A 15849-nucleotide genomic window follows, 5' to 3' on the forward strand; every position below is an offset into this window, starting at 1 on the left:
ACAAGGCAAAATATGTTATGAAGGCTTCAAAGCCAGGTGTGTACAGCCTGATGATGCTTCTCAGAAAGAGTTCTTAATGGTTTGTACTGTTCGTCATGACTGTAGTATATCTCTGAAATGGCCACATGCATGATGCAATGTATGTTTGAGTCTGCTGAATGATTGCTGTGTCCCCACCCCACCCCACACTGGCTCATAAATAAAATATCTTTTCTCAAATCTATGTACCTCTAAAGAGGCATAAATATCAGTCATGGTAATTAACTCCAGATATCTTTCACTACAGATTATGATTATATATTTATAGAAAGTGAGTAAATTTCTTCTTGAATCTTGGATTGCAAAATGAGCAAGAATGAGCACAATGAGCCTGTCCATTCTAGCTGACTTTTGGCCTCATCTAGTTTGGTTTCAGGTAAAAATGGCTCTATACTTTATTTTGTCCCTTTCAAAGCTACTGCAATGAACCGTGAAATTTGTTTAATCCTTTCAGCAGGTGGACAACAGTTTATATTCATATTTTTGAGCATTTGTTGGCAAGACAGAAAATAGGAAACATTTTTTCTGAACTTCCATGAAAATGCCTGCAACTTTATGAAAGGCCTCCCACTCTCCTTGCAATTTCAAGCTAAGGTCCCCACTCCTCTCTGAAGTTTTAATAAGTACTTGGCAATATCTTTTTAGCTGTTGAAAGTCAAGTATTGGCTTTAGAGATGCAGAATGGAGTCTCCAATGACCCTAGCAGAAGTGGCTTCCTTCTGCAACCTTCCTTAACCAGATATACCTGAAACACCAGGATCTACTCACCCTATCTACCGCACTCATAAGCACTCCACTTTTTTCTGTTTGCTCTCAATAGTTTTCTGCTTCTACCGGAAGACTACAGCAAGTGGCTATGGTTGTGGTTTTGCACCATAGCCCTAACAGGTCTTTAACATCTATAACTTGTTAGACAATTCAACCACATTAGATAAACATATTCATTGGATATTTATGCATAAAAGAGCAGAAGTATAGTTCACAATATGGACACTTGAATTGTCACAATTAGTTTTCAATCAACAGCCTGTTGAAATGAATGGGGCTAGTTCATACCTTTTAATGCTATTTGGTGAGGCCGGCTTGTACAGACTTTTGCATGTAGCGTGTTAATGCTCATTGGTGCACATATGGAAGGAATATCTTTTAAGAGCTGTACACTTTATAAAAAAAAAAAAAAAAAAAAAAAGCTTAAATTCTAAGGAAACAAAGTGCTGCTAGTGGTTTGGAGGACATATTTCCGTGGATATCATGCGGCTTGAGAGCTGTGAATAACACTGCTAAATTATTCTAACAATTTCTTTATAAAATGTTAGCAAATAATTAATAAACCGCCCCATTGTGGCTGTAGAAATGCAGTATTCTGTCACTATAGTAATGCTATGTGAAGCCTAAAGTTACAGGGTGAAATCCTGGGCTCACAGAAATCAATAACAAAACTCGTATTGACTCAAGTGGAGCCAGGATTTCACCCGATAACTTTAAACCCATCCTCTGTATACTTAATGCAAAGATAAAATATCTCATTCAGACATTTCTTGATGATATTTCATTATGACCAGATATTCACAGTGAAAATTACATGTGAAGACACGTGGACCCTGAGAAATGTAGAAATTCTGTTTATCTACAAACATATATTGCTTGCTGCCTAATCACCTTGATATTTATCAAACAAGTAATATGTTAGTCACTGGCTGAAGCAGGAGCAGATCTGGGCAGCAGCAGGGTCTGGTTACATGGAAACAGGCACAGGCTAAAGCATGAGCAACTGTTGGTTGGGGCAGAATCAGTAGTGAGAGCAGTCTGAAACCATTAACAGTGAAAGTGCTCCTGGTGAGGCAGTGACATTAAGAACACAAATATGGCCATGCTAGATCAGATCAATAGTCCATCTAGCCCAGTGTCCTGTCTTTCAACAGTGGCCAGTGCCAGATGCATAAAGTGATACATTCCCTGTCGTCCAGGCCTAATTTCTGGCAATCAGAGACTTAGGGACGCCTCGAGCGTTGGTGTTGCATCCTTGACAATCTTGGCTAATAGCCATTGATGGACCTATCCTCTGTGAACTTATCTAATTCTTTTTTGAACCCCGATATACTTTTGGTTTCTCAAGATCCCATGGCAACTAGCTCCACAGGTTGACTGGTATGAAGTTCTTTGTTTAAAATTTGCTGCCTATTAATTTCACTGGTGGCCCCTAGTTCTTGTGTTATGTGACAGGGTAAATAACACTTTCTTATTCACTTTGTCCACACCATTCACAATTTATAGACCTCTCTAATATGTCCTCTTAGGCTATGGGTACACTACCACTTATGTCAGCAAAATTTATGTCACTCAGCGGTGTGAACACCCCCCCCCCCCCCCAAACAACATAAATTATGCTGGCATAAGCGCTAGTGTGCACAGCGCTATGTCGGTGGGAGAACTGCGACCGCCACTCATTGGGGGTGGATTAATTATGTCTACGGGAGAACTCTGCACGAGAGATCTCTCTAGTATAGAGATGGCATTAGTCATCTCTTCTGTAAGCTGAACAGTCCCAGTCTGTTTTTAATCTCACTTCATATGGAAGCTGTTCCATATCCCTAATCATTTTTGTTGCCCTTCTCTGTATGTTTTCTAGTTCTTCTGTCTATTTTTAGAGATAGGGCAACCAGAACTGCATGCAGTATTCAAGATATGTCTGTGTTGTGGCAACACATGAAGTCCAGAAAATTCAACAAGGCACGGTTGATTTTAAAAATTAAAATCAAACAAAAACTGCACAGTTAAAGTGTGCAGTTTTGGCTGAGTTTGGTTTATTATATAGGCATTCAAAGTAAACCTCTGGTGACCTGTACAAAACTAAACAGGCTGTGCACAGGATTCCAGTGCAGGAATTGTGGAGATTGAATCATTGTCCTAGTCTGCAGGCAGGGCGGGAGGCATCTGAGTAGCTCTACTATGGCCTGTACTGCAACGTATTGTCATGGCCCAACATGCCAGCTACATGGATTTCATGACTCATCAACTTCCTCAAGCCAACCACACACCACTTCCTGCATCTTTCTCCAAAGACACTGAGTTCTGTTCCACTCCATGACAAGTGAGGGATATCAGAGTCTCTCTTTGCAGCTTTTTCATTTCTCAGATCCACCACAAAGCAGAAGAGCTGTGGTTTTAGTTTTATTTTGGGATTTCTGCAGCCCCCGAGACAGAGACTATTATACTCTTAAAAGGAGAAAAAACTCGCATAGTGCTCTTTTTAAGTGTACCAGTTGTGAAAGCTTCCGTGTGAAAGGTCCCAGGGTTTTCCTCTGTAAATGCTACAGATTCTCTGATAGAGTAAATGGGTAAAACTCCATGAACTCAGTGCAACTGCACTCACTGGAGCCAGAAGAGAAATTTCCCTTATGGTTTAGCTATGTGATATTGATGCACCATATTGGCAGAAGCAGGCACTAAGAATTTGGATATTTGCATCTTCAAGAACATTTTTTATTTTTTGTTTCCTCATTTTCCCATCTCCAGTTCAGATCAGTAAACAATATTATCCCTTTTAAACACACACAAAGAACCTGGCCATTAACATCTTGAAACCTACCATGTATGTATGTTGAGAAAATCTTACCAACATGATAGCTTATGTGTAATTTTTCAAACTTGACCTGTTGGGTGCTTTTTGTTAGAAGATATTAAAAAACCCCAAAGCACACTTATATAGTCCCACATGCTGCATGTTCTGATTATCTCTTTTTCAACACCATGGAGATTCAAAATGCTAACAAGTAATATGAGTTGACTTCTATGTCGTCTTTGGTCTTTTGTAAAACTAACATTGTTTTGTTTATTTCTCTTGCGTTTGATTGACTATTTATTTCTTGTCTCAGTGTTTTCTTATGTTTGTTAGTTTACCATAAGTAGTGTGGCAGGCCAACACATTACAGTAAAAAGTTTGGAACAGCAGTGCTTTGCTTGATTTTGTCTCTTAAAAAGAAAATCTCAGTAATGCGGTGGCAGTGATATTTCATTCCTACTTGCAACTTCAAGGAAGTCCTAGACAGAGAGAGCACTCCAAAAGAAATCCAGTCTGCTCCAGTGAAAACAGTTTGATTAGTGCTAAACAAGTCTTTCATCCAATTTATGTTAATGATACTGTCCAGTTACAATTTCCCTCAAAGCCCCATGCTGGCACACAATCCGAAAACCTTTAAATAGCAGTGCCTTGGAAGTCTATTAGCATCACAATAATAGTCATGATACAAGAATTGTACAAGTCCTGTGAATCACATTTAAAGTCCACGTAGCAACAGTGAATCAACCCCATTTACTTTAAATAACTTTGCACTCTGAAAAATCTGCTTCTGCTGATATTTGAATCAAGGACTCTTAAATATAAATTCCTTTGCAACTCAAACATGCTACCTGTCTTCTCTGTGCAGACTGATGTGTTCATTTTGTGTGTGTGTGTGTAATATATACGTAAAAGATTTTATTTTATATATATTCTATATATTACACACACACACACACACACACATATATATAAATCTTTTAAGTGAATCGAGTTGCTTAGAATTTTGGTTCAAAGCCACAGTTTCAGTGACCCTTTTTAACTGTGCACATGATATTCATGGGTAAAATATTTGTGCATACAGAAGACTACACTGATGTATGCAAACAGTTATTTGCATGATTAATTGGGCAGATTGGCTAATTATGTGCCTAACAATCCTCTTGCATGTGCAATTACTCAGTCTACACATATATGCATGATTTTGTGCATGCAAATTGATGTAATCAAAAATGTTTCAAGTAAAATTAAGCTGGAAATGCAGCCCATGATGTTTATACATGTCCACTTAATGTTCCCTCTCTTAGTAGCAGCAAAGACTATATCTTAGGGTTACCATACGTTCGGATTTTCCCGGACATGACCGGCTTTTTGGGACTCAAATCCCCGTCCGGGGGGAAATCCCAAAAAGCCGAACATGTCCGGGAAAATCCGGCGCTGCTGGGCCGGGGGCTGGCCCGGGGGCTGGCCTGGGGCCGGCGACCGGCGGTGCTGGGCGGCCGGGAGTGCTCGGCCGGGGGCCGGCAGTGCTGGGCGGGCTGGGGGTGGTCGGCCAGGGGCCGGGCCCGGGACCGGCACCCCAGGGCCCGGGACCGGCACCCCAGGGCCCGAGCCGACCCAGGCTGGAAACGCCGGGGGGGCCAGCCTGGGCCGCACCTCCTCCCCCCACACCCGCCCTTACCTGCTTCAGGCTTCCTGCGAATCAAATGTTCGCGGGAGGCAGGGAAGGGGGCGTAGACTTTGGGGAAGGGGCGGGGCCCCGTGGAGTGTCCTCCTTTTGGAGGCACAAAATATGGTAACCCTACTATATCTGGAAGGGAGGGGAGAAGGGGGACTCCTATTCTGTATACCAATATGATTTTTAGTGTACCCAAGAGCATACTGGCCACTTCACAGAAGACTAGAAAGACACCTTACAATCTGTGTTTTACATGACAAGTAAGGATGACAAAACAGTAAGAAGAGAATGAGACCAGGAAGAATTATAGCAATGCAAACACACAGTTACTCATTGTCAGCATGTGAACATCATTGCGATTCTGGATTTTCCTCCTTCTAATTCTATTAAAAATAATAAAGAAAATAAAGATATGGCAGACTGAATATTAATTACTCATCTATTACGTATACTGATTTTTTTCTCTCTGCACTCTTTAATAGATGTTCACAATATGTTGCTATACCCAAGAGCTGAAACATTAAAATATTCTTATTTTGTAATAGATATTCTGCTGCTCATAAGGAAAAAGTATAATCGAGCTTTTATACTTGTATATGTGGTGGTTTTCTTTAATAAGTTTATTTATATCTTGTGAGTTAATATTGGGGCTGTGGATTGATATTTAGGTTTGGCAGAATTTAGTATTTTTTATAATTTCGATGGATGGATTTGTTTATTTTAAGTCTTTTTTTATTTTTATTTATTTACTTTCTCATGGTTGTGCAAAACTGTGGGGCAAGGGGTCAAACAATAAAGGGGGATCAGACAATTATTTAATGAGAATAGATACTGAGATTCAAAAAGTTAAAGCTTTGTAACAGTTAAAACACATATTGCCAACATCATGTCAAAATATACAAAGTACATATCCTTAAATAAAACTCTGATAAATTCTGAAGTAGTATATTTCTTACTTTGCCTGTTGGTGTAACATATATATAATATATAATTATCATTGAAAATATCTTTTCACCATTGAAATGGTGTATGTGGATGAAGAAGTCCATATTTATCAACATACTTATAAAAGATTACATTTTCCAAGCCTATTTACAATTCAAGCTCCATAACTTTCCAAGTAATCATATACTGTATGTTAGTTCAAGCCATCATCAACATGTAGCAATGGTTATAATTCAGTTTAGTTTGTATAATATATGTTCTCTCAACTCGCATGTCAAAGGCTCATACATATTTTTATTCATGGGCTGGAGGCTACATACCTTGAAAAACTGAAAATGGTAAAGGACAACCCACACTCTTTGTATTTTAAATAATAGATGTTTGTAAGAAAGTATTTGTATGCTTCAGAATGGAAACCATTATTAATAATTAAGAAGTGTGCATGTTTTCATATGCAGTAGTTTGTTTTTGGTGTAAAACAGTTTGTTTTTTAAATTTCCCATGTCAGTATGTTTAATATCAAACTGGGAGGTACAGATGTCACTTGTAAATAATGTGTTTTATACATCGCCAGAGGAAGGTCGATCTAAAGTTCTTGTATGGCTTCATTACCATTGTGTTGGAGGGTCTGATATTTTTTTTAATGTATTTATTCTCACAAAACCGCTGTGAGGTAGGGCTGTGCTGTTATTCCCATTTTACAGAGAGGCTAAATGACTTGCCTAAGGTCACACAGGAAATGTGTGGTGGAGCAGGGAACTGCACCCAGGGTCTCTCATACTAGGCTAGTGCCCTAACCACTGGACTATACTCCCGCTCTCAATACATAGTATGTGCTATGTGTGCTCATGTAAAAAAAAGTTAGGCGAATATATGTAGCTTATGCAAAATATATTTTTAACATTTATTTCTCATACAACTTTATAATGGCATTGCATGCTGGGAATCTAAAAACATCCTATAGGCTGCAGAAGAACAAGGGGTAAGAGGAAGACCATCTGCTCTAAATGATCAAATTACACTGATACGCAAGTGAAAGCGTGACACTTTTAGAGAAGTGAGGACGGAGGAAGTAGCTGTCACAGGGTATTAGTGCACTGGCTGTTCGTATCTAGAGATCTGATTCAGATTTGTCTTGCTTACAAGTGAGATGAGATTAATGGTGTTAACATAGTCTTCAGTTGATGCTAGTGCACACAAAGCAATTCACAGTAAACTGTGTCATGAATGACTCAGTATTCCCAAGACAATAGCAGGATTGTTGCAGTCAAGAGTAAGGTACATTTGCAGATCTATGTCCCCAATTCAGCAAAGTTTCTAAGCATGTTCTTAAGTATTTTTTACTGATTTGGGGCCTATAAGTGGAAATTTGTGTCATGTAACTATATGTCTAGTTCTGACCGGCTTCCTGGGCAAGTTTGACTTGCATAAAAACATTCATTCTGTAGATAATTTAAGCTCTCATTGATTTTTGGCAGTAGTAAGTGCTAATTTTTATGTGCAATGGGCTTGATTTCCTTTACATTAACACATTTATACTGCAATAATTCATAATTTACACACCCATACAATATTTGTACACACCGTTATGCATATAAGTTATGTTTTTACCCACATTAAATCCTCTTTTCACTGCCACAGTGGGGTAGAGAAGCCATAGCATAAATGAGAACCAGGGCCAGTGTGTTTAGACTACCAGCAATTTAGCATCAGGTATAGATGTAGTTCCACTGCACATTTTTACTACTTTAAAAAATTGAAGGGTGCTGATAAAAGCGGATTTTGTTTTCTATTTTTTAGTTTTCTTTAATCACTTTGACAAGTAATTCTCAGACTGTGACTCATGAACTACCTGGTGATTAACAGAGCCTTCTTGGTTGTCTGCACATGAAACACTTTGAAAACCATGGAATGGAAGAACAGGGAATTGAGGAACTTTAATGCTGTGGACTTTCTAAACTGATATTGTGAGGGACTCGCTGCTAAGGACACAGCCCAGTGGATTGAGATTGTGTTGCAGATTTCTCATTTTTTTTCCCCTTCTACTCCTTAGTAAGATTCCAAGCAGATAAATAGTGCATAGAAATCACCGATTTATTGTTTTATTCTCGTACTTATATAAACCCAGTAGAATGGTATGAATTTTGCATTTTCTTCATGTTGGCACATTTTTTTTATATATGCGCACCTGCTGGATTTTTTTGCTAAAGCAATAAGAATAAGTGTTACTATATCTTCTTTCTCAGTCATTTTTTGCTTACTATAAAGTGTTAGGTATTGAGATACCATGGAGGTGCTCAGATTCCGCAGTGATGCGTGTCATATAAAAGCTGTGGGAGAGAGAGTGTGTAGGAAAGATGTTTTTTACCTACTGGAACCTAATACACAAGGTCCTCAGGTGACTAATAATTATAGTGTGACAATATATATGCATTTACAAATACTTTTGCTTATCAGGTTAATGCTTTTTGTTTATTTACAGTATGAAAGAGGCTGGTTTAGGCCATAAACAACCGAGAGGTGGTCCCATTTCATCAAACTGCAAGCAGTGTCCAGTAGTTTATACCAATCCTGTTTGTGGATCAGATGGTCATACATATTCTTCTCAGGTAAGAATAAAATAATCAAATTATTCATTCATTCATTCATTGCTAAAGTCAATTTATATTTCCAAAAACAGTCAAATATCCCACTGTTTAATAAAAAAAGCAGTTATTTATTTTGATTTGAACAGCATAAAAACCTGTCCTGGGCGGATACCCACAAAAAATCCAAAATATTGTGAGTCTAAAAAGCAGAACAGCAACAAATCTCACCCAACATAAAACAAATAGTTAGCAGTAAATAAATAAATATAATGATATTCCCCTACCTCAGATTTCAGAAGAAATCCTACTCCCCCCCCCTCTCCACCCAACTCAGCCTTCACAAATGCCTGTTCAAAGATGAGTTTTGCAGCATGCTCTGAAGATTAAAAATTCAAGCTGTTTCAGACCTATGGAGGGTAAACTGCAAAGTCAAGGAAGAACCCCTTACTCACAGTTCCCTCTCTTTTAAATCAAGGAAACACAGGCCAGGCCATTCTGCAAAGTGTGGCAGTGGTGAATGAGGAGAGAAACAGTCATCCATGTAGATAGGTTTCAGGCTATTATGAGGAAAGACTAACACTTTAAACTCTACCTACAGGCCACAAGTAGACAGCAACTGCAGATTCGGGGGCAAAGATGTCATGCTCACTATGAGATACTAATAATAAGCAAGCTGCTTCATTCTCCCCTAGATGCAGTTTCCTAATGGGCTTAAGGTGTGGCACGTTACAGTAATCTAATCTTGAGGTGACAATGGTATGGATTACAGTAGTCATGTCTGCATCCAGAAGAAAAGTTTGCATCCCATGGACTAGGCATACATGGAAAAAAGCAATTGGAAATTTAACCAGGTCTGCAAGTTACAAACTGTATTGAAAAATTATGTGCATACTCTTTTACACTCATTTGGGGCTGGTGCTAAGTATAAATTTAGCCAAATCCCTTAATTGTTTCCTGCAATGCACCACAAACACCTTAGTCTTACATGGATGTTCTCTCAACAAACTTACTCTCATTTGTATCCAAGTATCTCCCAAACACTGACTGAGATGCTTGACTGCACTGTTGAAGCTGGATGAAAAAGAGATACAAATTTGAGTGTCATCACCATACTGAAAGCACTTCAGTGTGGCGATGACACTCAACTTTATATCACCTTCTCATCCAGTTTTGAGAGTGCAATATCTACTCACTAACTGTCCTAACACCTCATACACATTGAATTAAAGGGGTGGCAGCATGGAAACCTGCAGTATACAACATAACAAAACAGAAGAATATTTGCCCAGGATTAACCTCTGAGATTTCTTGGGAGAAAAGAATGAAACCACGAGAAGGCAGTTCTGCTCTTTGCAGGGACTGCAAGCAAGTCAATATCCTCTCGAGATCCACCATATAATATTAGTATAGACATCTGATCTTTATCCCACCAAAGTGTCTGCACCAATAGATAATACCTGATGCTTTAGTGGAAGAAAAAAAATTCATCTATCATACACAAGCTATGCACTGATTACCTGTAAAGGCAAAAAAAAAAACCCACTTTCTTTATAGAATTTTAATCAATGGACTTACTCAATACCCCACCCATTTAAAGATTGTAGAACTGCTATTTACTGTATTAATTTTCCTTTTGATTTTCTGCTGCACTTGCAATCTGTGCATAACTTTTCCAAAATATGATTATACTTCCTATTCGTGCCTCCCAGCCGAGATGTACAGGTTTGCACTAGCTCTGCTCAATCTAGCATACTAAAAATAGCAGTGTGGACGTTGCAGCATAGATGGTGCCTCAGGCCAGCATGAACCCAGGAGATGACGTGGACTTGGTCTCAGGTGGCTAGACTGAGCCACAGCCCTTCTTGCAATGCCCACACTGCTATTCTTAGAGTGCTAGCTCAAGTAAAGATGGCATGCTCCCGGCTGCTGTGTAGACATACCCAAAAGAAGGGTGTCCTGCTCAGCTTTAATAAGATAAGCAGGATATGACCAACATTTCATTCTCAGTGTTGCCAGCTAGCTCTTAATATTTTATCCTGAATCTCATTATATTTAATATATTTCTTAAAGCTCCAGCCCTTGGGGTCAAGGGATTATGTGAGAATCTCAAAAGTTCATGTTTTTTAAAAGTCAGATTCTAGTTTTTGTAGTTGTAGAGAAAAGTTTGGAAATGTGACCTGTGTTCACTTTAAACTCTCAGAAAGCAAACAAAAAAGAACCCCAAATTGACTGGCTTTGAGATCATGAGGTTTTTTTTCAATAATGCCGTGAGTTTTTGGAGGCTCTGAATGCTTGGGAATGGAAATACTGCATTCTTTTAAAATGAGGATATACTATTTTGACTTTAGTGTTTGAGAAATAGTCATAAATAATTCACAGTAAATTACTACATGCATATATGTATACAAGAACTATTAAAAACCTGTTTGAAACATGCTTAAATCATGCCAACTATCTCGTCGTCATTGTTTAGTAATTCCATATGATAGCACTCAAAGGGCTAGTCAGGAAATGGGCCCCAGGGCTAGGCACTGTACATGCAGAGAAAGGAAGATGGTCCTTCTCTCAAAGATCTTATCCTCTAAAAAGCCAGACAAACACAAACAGGTTAACAACAAATAACCAACTGTATTAAAAGTATAGAATTTACACATTACAATTTCTCCCAGCCCTGTTCCCTCTCCGTACTGATGCCAAAGCCAGATTGTCATTTTTCAGAGTGTGTCATCTTCCTTTAGAGTGACCAGACATCCTGATATTAGGGGCTTTGTTTTAATACTCAACTATACGCCGCTTCCCACCCCCCAAAAAAGTGTCCCGATTTTTCCCACTTGTTATGTGGTCACCCTATCTTCCTTCTATCCTACCCTCATCCCAAAGAAATTAGCAGTCTTTGAAGAGCATTCAAAACAAAACAAACCTAGAAACCTCAAAGTTCCTGAATGCCTCCTTCCCAGTCATTTCTTCCCCAGTCCTTTTATGTGGATGTGAGCAAGGCTGCTAACTACTCCCTAAGGGAAGAGAGAGGGGATCCATGTGACCTTTCTTTGCCTACAACATTTTTCCAGCAATGGTGGTGACTCCTGGCCATTTCTTCCTTATAGGGGTACAATTGCAGAGGATGCAGGAGAGATAAGGGAGGAGTATCTCCAGAAATCTTAATTTTTCAAATCTATATGATGGTTTCATGTTTGGCTTGTGAAGTACCTCAGTATTCAGAGCACAGTATTCAGAATACTGTGACACAGGAGTTTCAGATATTCTAACAGCAGCTACACATGCATTGTGCAATTAAGAGATTCAGAGAGTGTGGAATAAGAGCTCTTTCTATAAAACTTTGAAAATTCTCAAATAAAAAAGAGACATACAAGGCAAGTCTGGTTGCTTCTAGTGTAACTAGTTCTGCAAAACTTGTGCAGGCAGAGTCAGATTCTCTCATTTCATTTATCCTTTGAAAAGATGGCAGTGATTTAATTTGTACATCTAAATGTCTGCTACTAACACAGTGTATTTTCAGGATATATAGTGCCTGGTGTACACAGAGATGTACAAGTGGTGGTTAGCACTAAAATCATTACAATTGAGCTCTGACACACAATAACTGAAGCAGTCAAAATTGTGTCGCTTTGTGTGGAAAGATATGGGGCTAAATGAACCCACTAAGGGCAAGATTCTGCCACCCTTACTTATGTTCATTAGTACTGTACTCTGAGTAGTGCCATGACTTCATTGAGTCCTATAGGCTCAGTCATGGCTTGGCCATACATAGCAGTGCAGGGGCTGTAGGGAGGTATAAAAGAAAGAGAGAGAGATGCACACACGTGCTCCTGTGTGGCCTCCTCACATTTTCATTGCATGGGTGTGGAGGGAAATAGGTCTCTTTGTGTCTGGTAGTGCTTCCCACCACTGTGAAAGGTGGTGGGGAATTTACTGTGCTCCCCTTCCAATGCCCCAATCAGCACAGCTGAGCTGGTAGTAATTACTTCTCCCCAGGAATAAGGGGAAAGAGATTGTTTCTCATATTGCACTTCCAGGGCTTTTCTTTAGGTGGTTCTACTGTGTGTCACTTCTTACACAGAACTAGGAGCAAATGCAAAATCCAGTCCTTTGTCAGCAAAATGTTAAAAATGTGAGAGACTACAGGAGGTTGTTTACAAATATTTACTTATTCCTCTTTTTAAAGATGTTATGCTTTCTGTATTCTCTCAAATTTATGATGCATGTATATCAAAATAAACATTCAAGGTTATTTGAGGAGCAATCACTCTTGAAATTGACATAAAAGATAAATATTTTTGTTCCTTTACTCCAGGCAAAGTTTATTTTGATTCTCTTCAAGCTCAGTGAAAGCTTAATATTGTTCTATGTAATGGGGTTCACTCTGCGCCCCTGGATATTTGGCCCCTGGGCCTCCCTCTTCAATGAGTCAGGGACACCTCAGTCTGGTGCAACACCCATGCTCTTTGTTCTCATAAGGTTTCCCACCACCAGTTCCCAACTATATTCACAGCTACTTTGCCTACAACAGGCCTGGCCGGCAACAGACTAGGAGGCTTCAACTTCCTTCTGTGCCTGACCTTTCTCTTTCCCTCTCCCCATTCTCTGGCTTCCTCCCAGCCTTTATAGCTCTGGGCTAATAAGACTGGCAGGTGCAGCCAGTTACCAGGCAGGCACAAGGCTATTCACCCAACCCCAATCCATTCCCCTTAATTGGGGAGTGGCAGGAGCTGATTAAGGGCTTCTCAACCAGCACCGTGCCACATTCTACAGCAGGGGTCGGCAACATTTGGCACGCGGCTCGCCAGGGTAAGCACCCTGGCGGGCCGAGCCAATTTATTTACCTGCTGATTTGTCAGGTTCGGCCGATCGCGACCCCCACTCACCGCAGTTCACCGTCCTGGGCCAATGGGGGCGTCAGGAAGCGACGCGGGCGAGGGATGTGCTGGCCGTGGCTTCCCGCAGCCCCCTATTGGCCCGGGACGGTGAACCGCAGCCAGTGGGGGGCCGCGATCGACCAAACCTGCTGTGTCAGCAGGTAAATAAACTGGCCCGGCCCACCAGGGTGCTTAACCTGGTGAGTCGCGTGTCAAACGTTGCCGATCCCTGTTCTACAGTATAGTTATTTTCTTTTATTGGGAATATATTTGTCAATGATTGCAAATTGTACAATACATTTTCTGAACACAAGTCAATAAAGGATATCAGTGTTATAGAACTGTGCAGTGCATTTGTATAATTTCCCAGTGGATGCTGCTTTGGAAATACCATGCCCTACTCTGTCAGATAAAGCCCATAGCATGTTTGCTGTTTGAACTGCGTAATTGTAAAAACTCCAAATGTGCTTTTGGTTCCCAAAAACATAAGTGAGGTCATATGTGGTAAATGAGCCACAGTGAAAAAACATTTTAAAAGATTGTCTTCAAAATGAGATTATATAGAACTTGATAATGCCACATATCTTGCAGTGATTTCAGTGGGACAACTGAGCAGACTAATGTGCTACTCAGCAGGAGTATCTGGCCCATAATTATTAACATTGTCAGTGTAAAGGAAGGGTGGAAAAGTCAAATGCTTATTACAGAATGAAGGAGACACTAAAAGGGGGAAAATGCATGATGAAATGTTGACTAATAAAAATCAGCATCAGTGGCTGTACAGGAAAAATTTAATTTAAAGGGACACTGTAGTGTTCTTACCTACATTGCATTTTATGCAACACCTTTTGTTTAGTTCAGTGGTTCCCAAACTTGTTCTGCCGCTTGTGGAGGGAAAGCCCCTGCACAAGTGGTGGAACAAGTTTGGGAACCACTGGTTTAGTTAATAAAAAAAAATTGTTACAAATATTTTCATTATTGGTCATGTTTTACCTTCTCCATTTCTCTCCACTTGGGCAATGAAAGTAGATTAGTCAGTTTTCAGTCAATTTTACATACAGATACTCAAGCACTGCCATAATGTAAGGGATTATTTATTTTAATATAGCTGTAATAATTCATAACTATAAAACAGATTTTTTATCCATATATTGAATGCTACCTTAATCTGTATGTAGTGCCTTGGATTTCATACATACTCAACATTTGTTGCAGGTGTGGGATGACCTAGCCCTAATAATTACAGAATAACAATGCTTTCAGTATTTTTAAGAGACAGTGTTACAGAAACAAACTACTTTTAAAACAAAGTTTGCCACTTGCTTTTTGGTTTCATTCCAGAATAGCCTTGGCAATAAGCCATACATCATTTTTTTTGCTAGTAGCATTTTCCTCAAGAATGTCAAGTCCTTTTCACCCTGACAGCAAACTTTTTACCAATTTATTTTCTTTCCTATTTATGAAAAGTATATCTGGTTGGTGGTATGTCTGCAGTTACTCTTAGAGAAGAAAGGACTCTGTTGATATAGCATTTAGCCATAAACATTTTTATCACCTGAAAAATCCCAACAATAATCATGATTACAGAAAGACAGACTTGGTTCCTTACAATTAGAGAAATGAAGTTAAGATTAAATATTATTTTTTCAAAAATGTAATGGGTCCTAACTGTTTGGGGCTGAGTGGGGAGATCAAAGGGAAAGGAATTAGAAAAGATATCCAGAATGTCTGAAAGATAGGAATGGACTTCTGATGATACTTTGCACATAGATAATTAACAGGGGGGTGTGTGTGTGTGTGTATACATACATACATACATATATATACACACACACGCACACAAATTTTGTATAATACAAAGTGATTTTTTTAACCTTCAGGTATTATGATTTGGAGTCATTACCTTCTGGAGGTATGATTTGGAGTCACCAGAAATTTGAGTGTGACTCAGTAGGTTAATAGCAATGAATATGTTCATTATGTTGTTCTTGACTGTGTGAAAATCTTAACCACTTGTTTTATAAATTTATACGAATCTAACTTTCTGCATGCTTAACTTCATTCCCCCCACATTTAATGATTTCCATTTTAAGGCCAGTGCCATTTTAGTTGGTGTCAGTGTATTTTTAGAAATAGGTTTTGTTATTTTGTAAAGCTATCCACATG

General features: G+C 39.2%; 1 protein-coding gene across 2 annotated transcripts in view; it reads left to right on the forward strand.

Moving 5' to 3' along the window:
* The window catches only part of SPOCK3 (SPARC (osteonectin), cwcv and kazal like domains proteoglycan 3), a 396496-nt gene that overhangs the window by 257869 nt on the left and 122778 nt on the right, over positions 1-15849 (forward strand). For both annotated transcript variants that reach the window (XM_054030790.1, XM_054030791.1), the window contains exon 5: positions 8704-8830. In XM_054030790.1, coding sequence (XP_053886765.1) covers positions 8704-8830 — 127 coding nt within the window. The remainder of the gene's footprint in view (positions 1-8703; positions 8831-15849) is intronic.

This window comes from Malaclemys terrapin, chromosome 5 (genome assembly GCF_027887155.1).
Source record: "Malaclemys terrapin pileata isolate rMalTer1 chromosome 5, rMalTer1.hap1, whole genome shotgun sequence".
NCBI classification, from domain to species: Eukaryota; Metazoa; Chordata; order Testudines; family Emydidae; genus Malaclemys; species Malaclemys terrapin.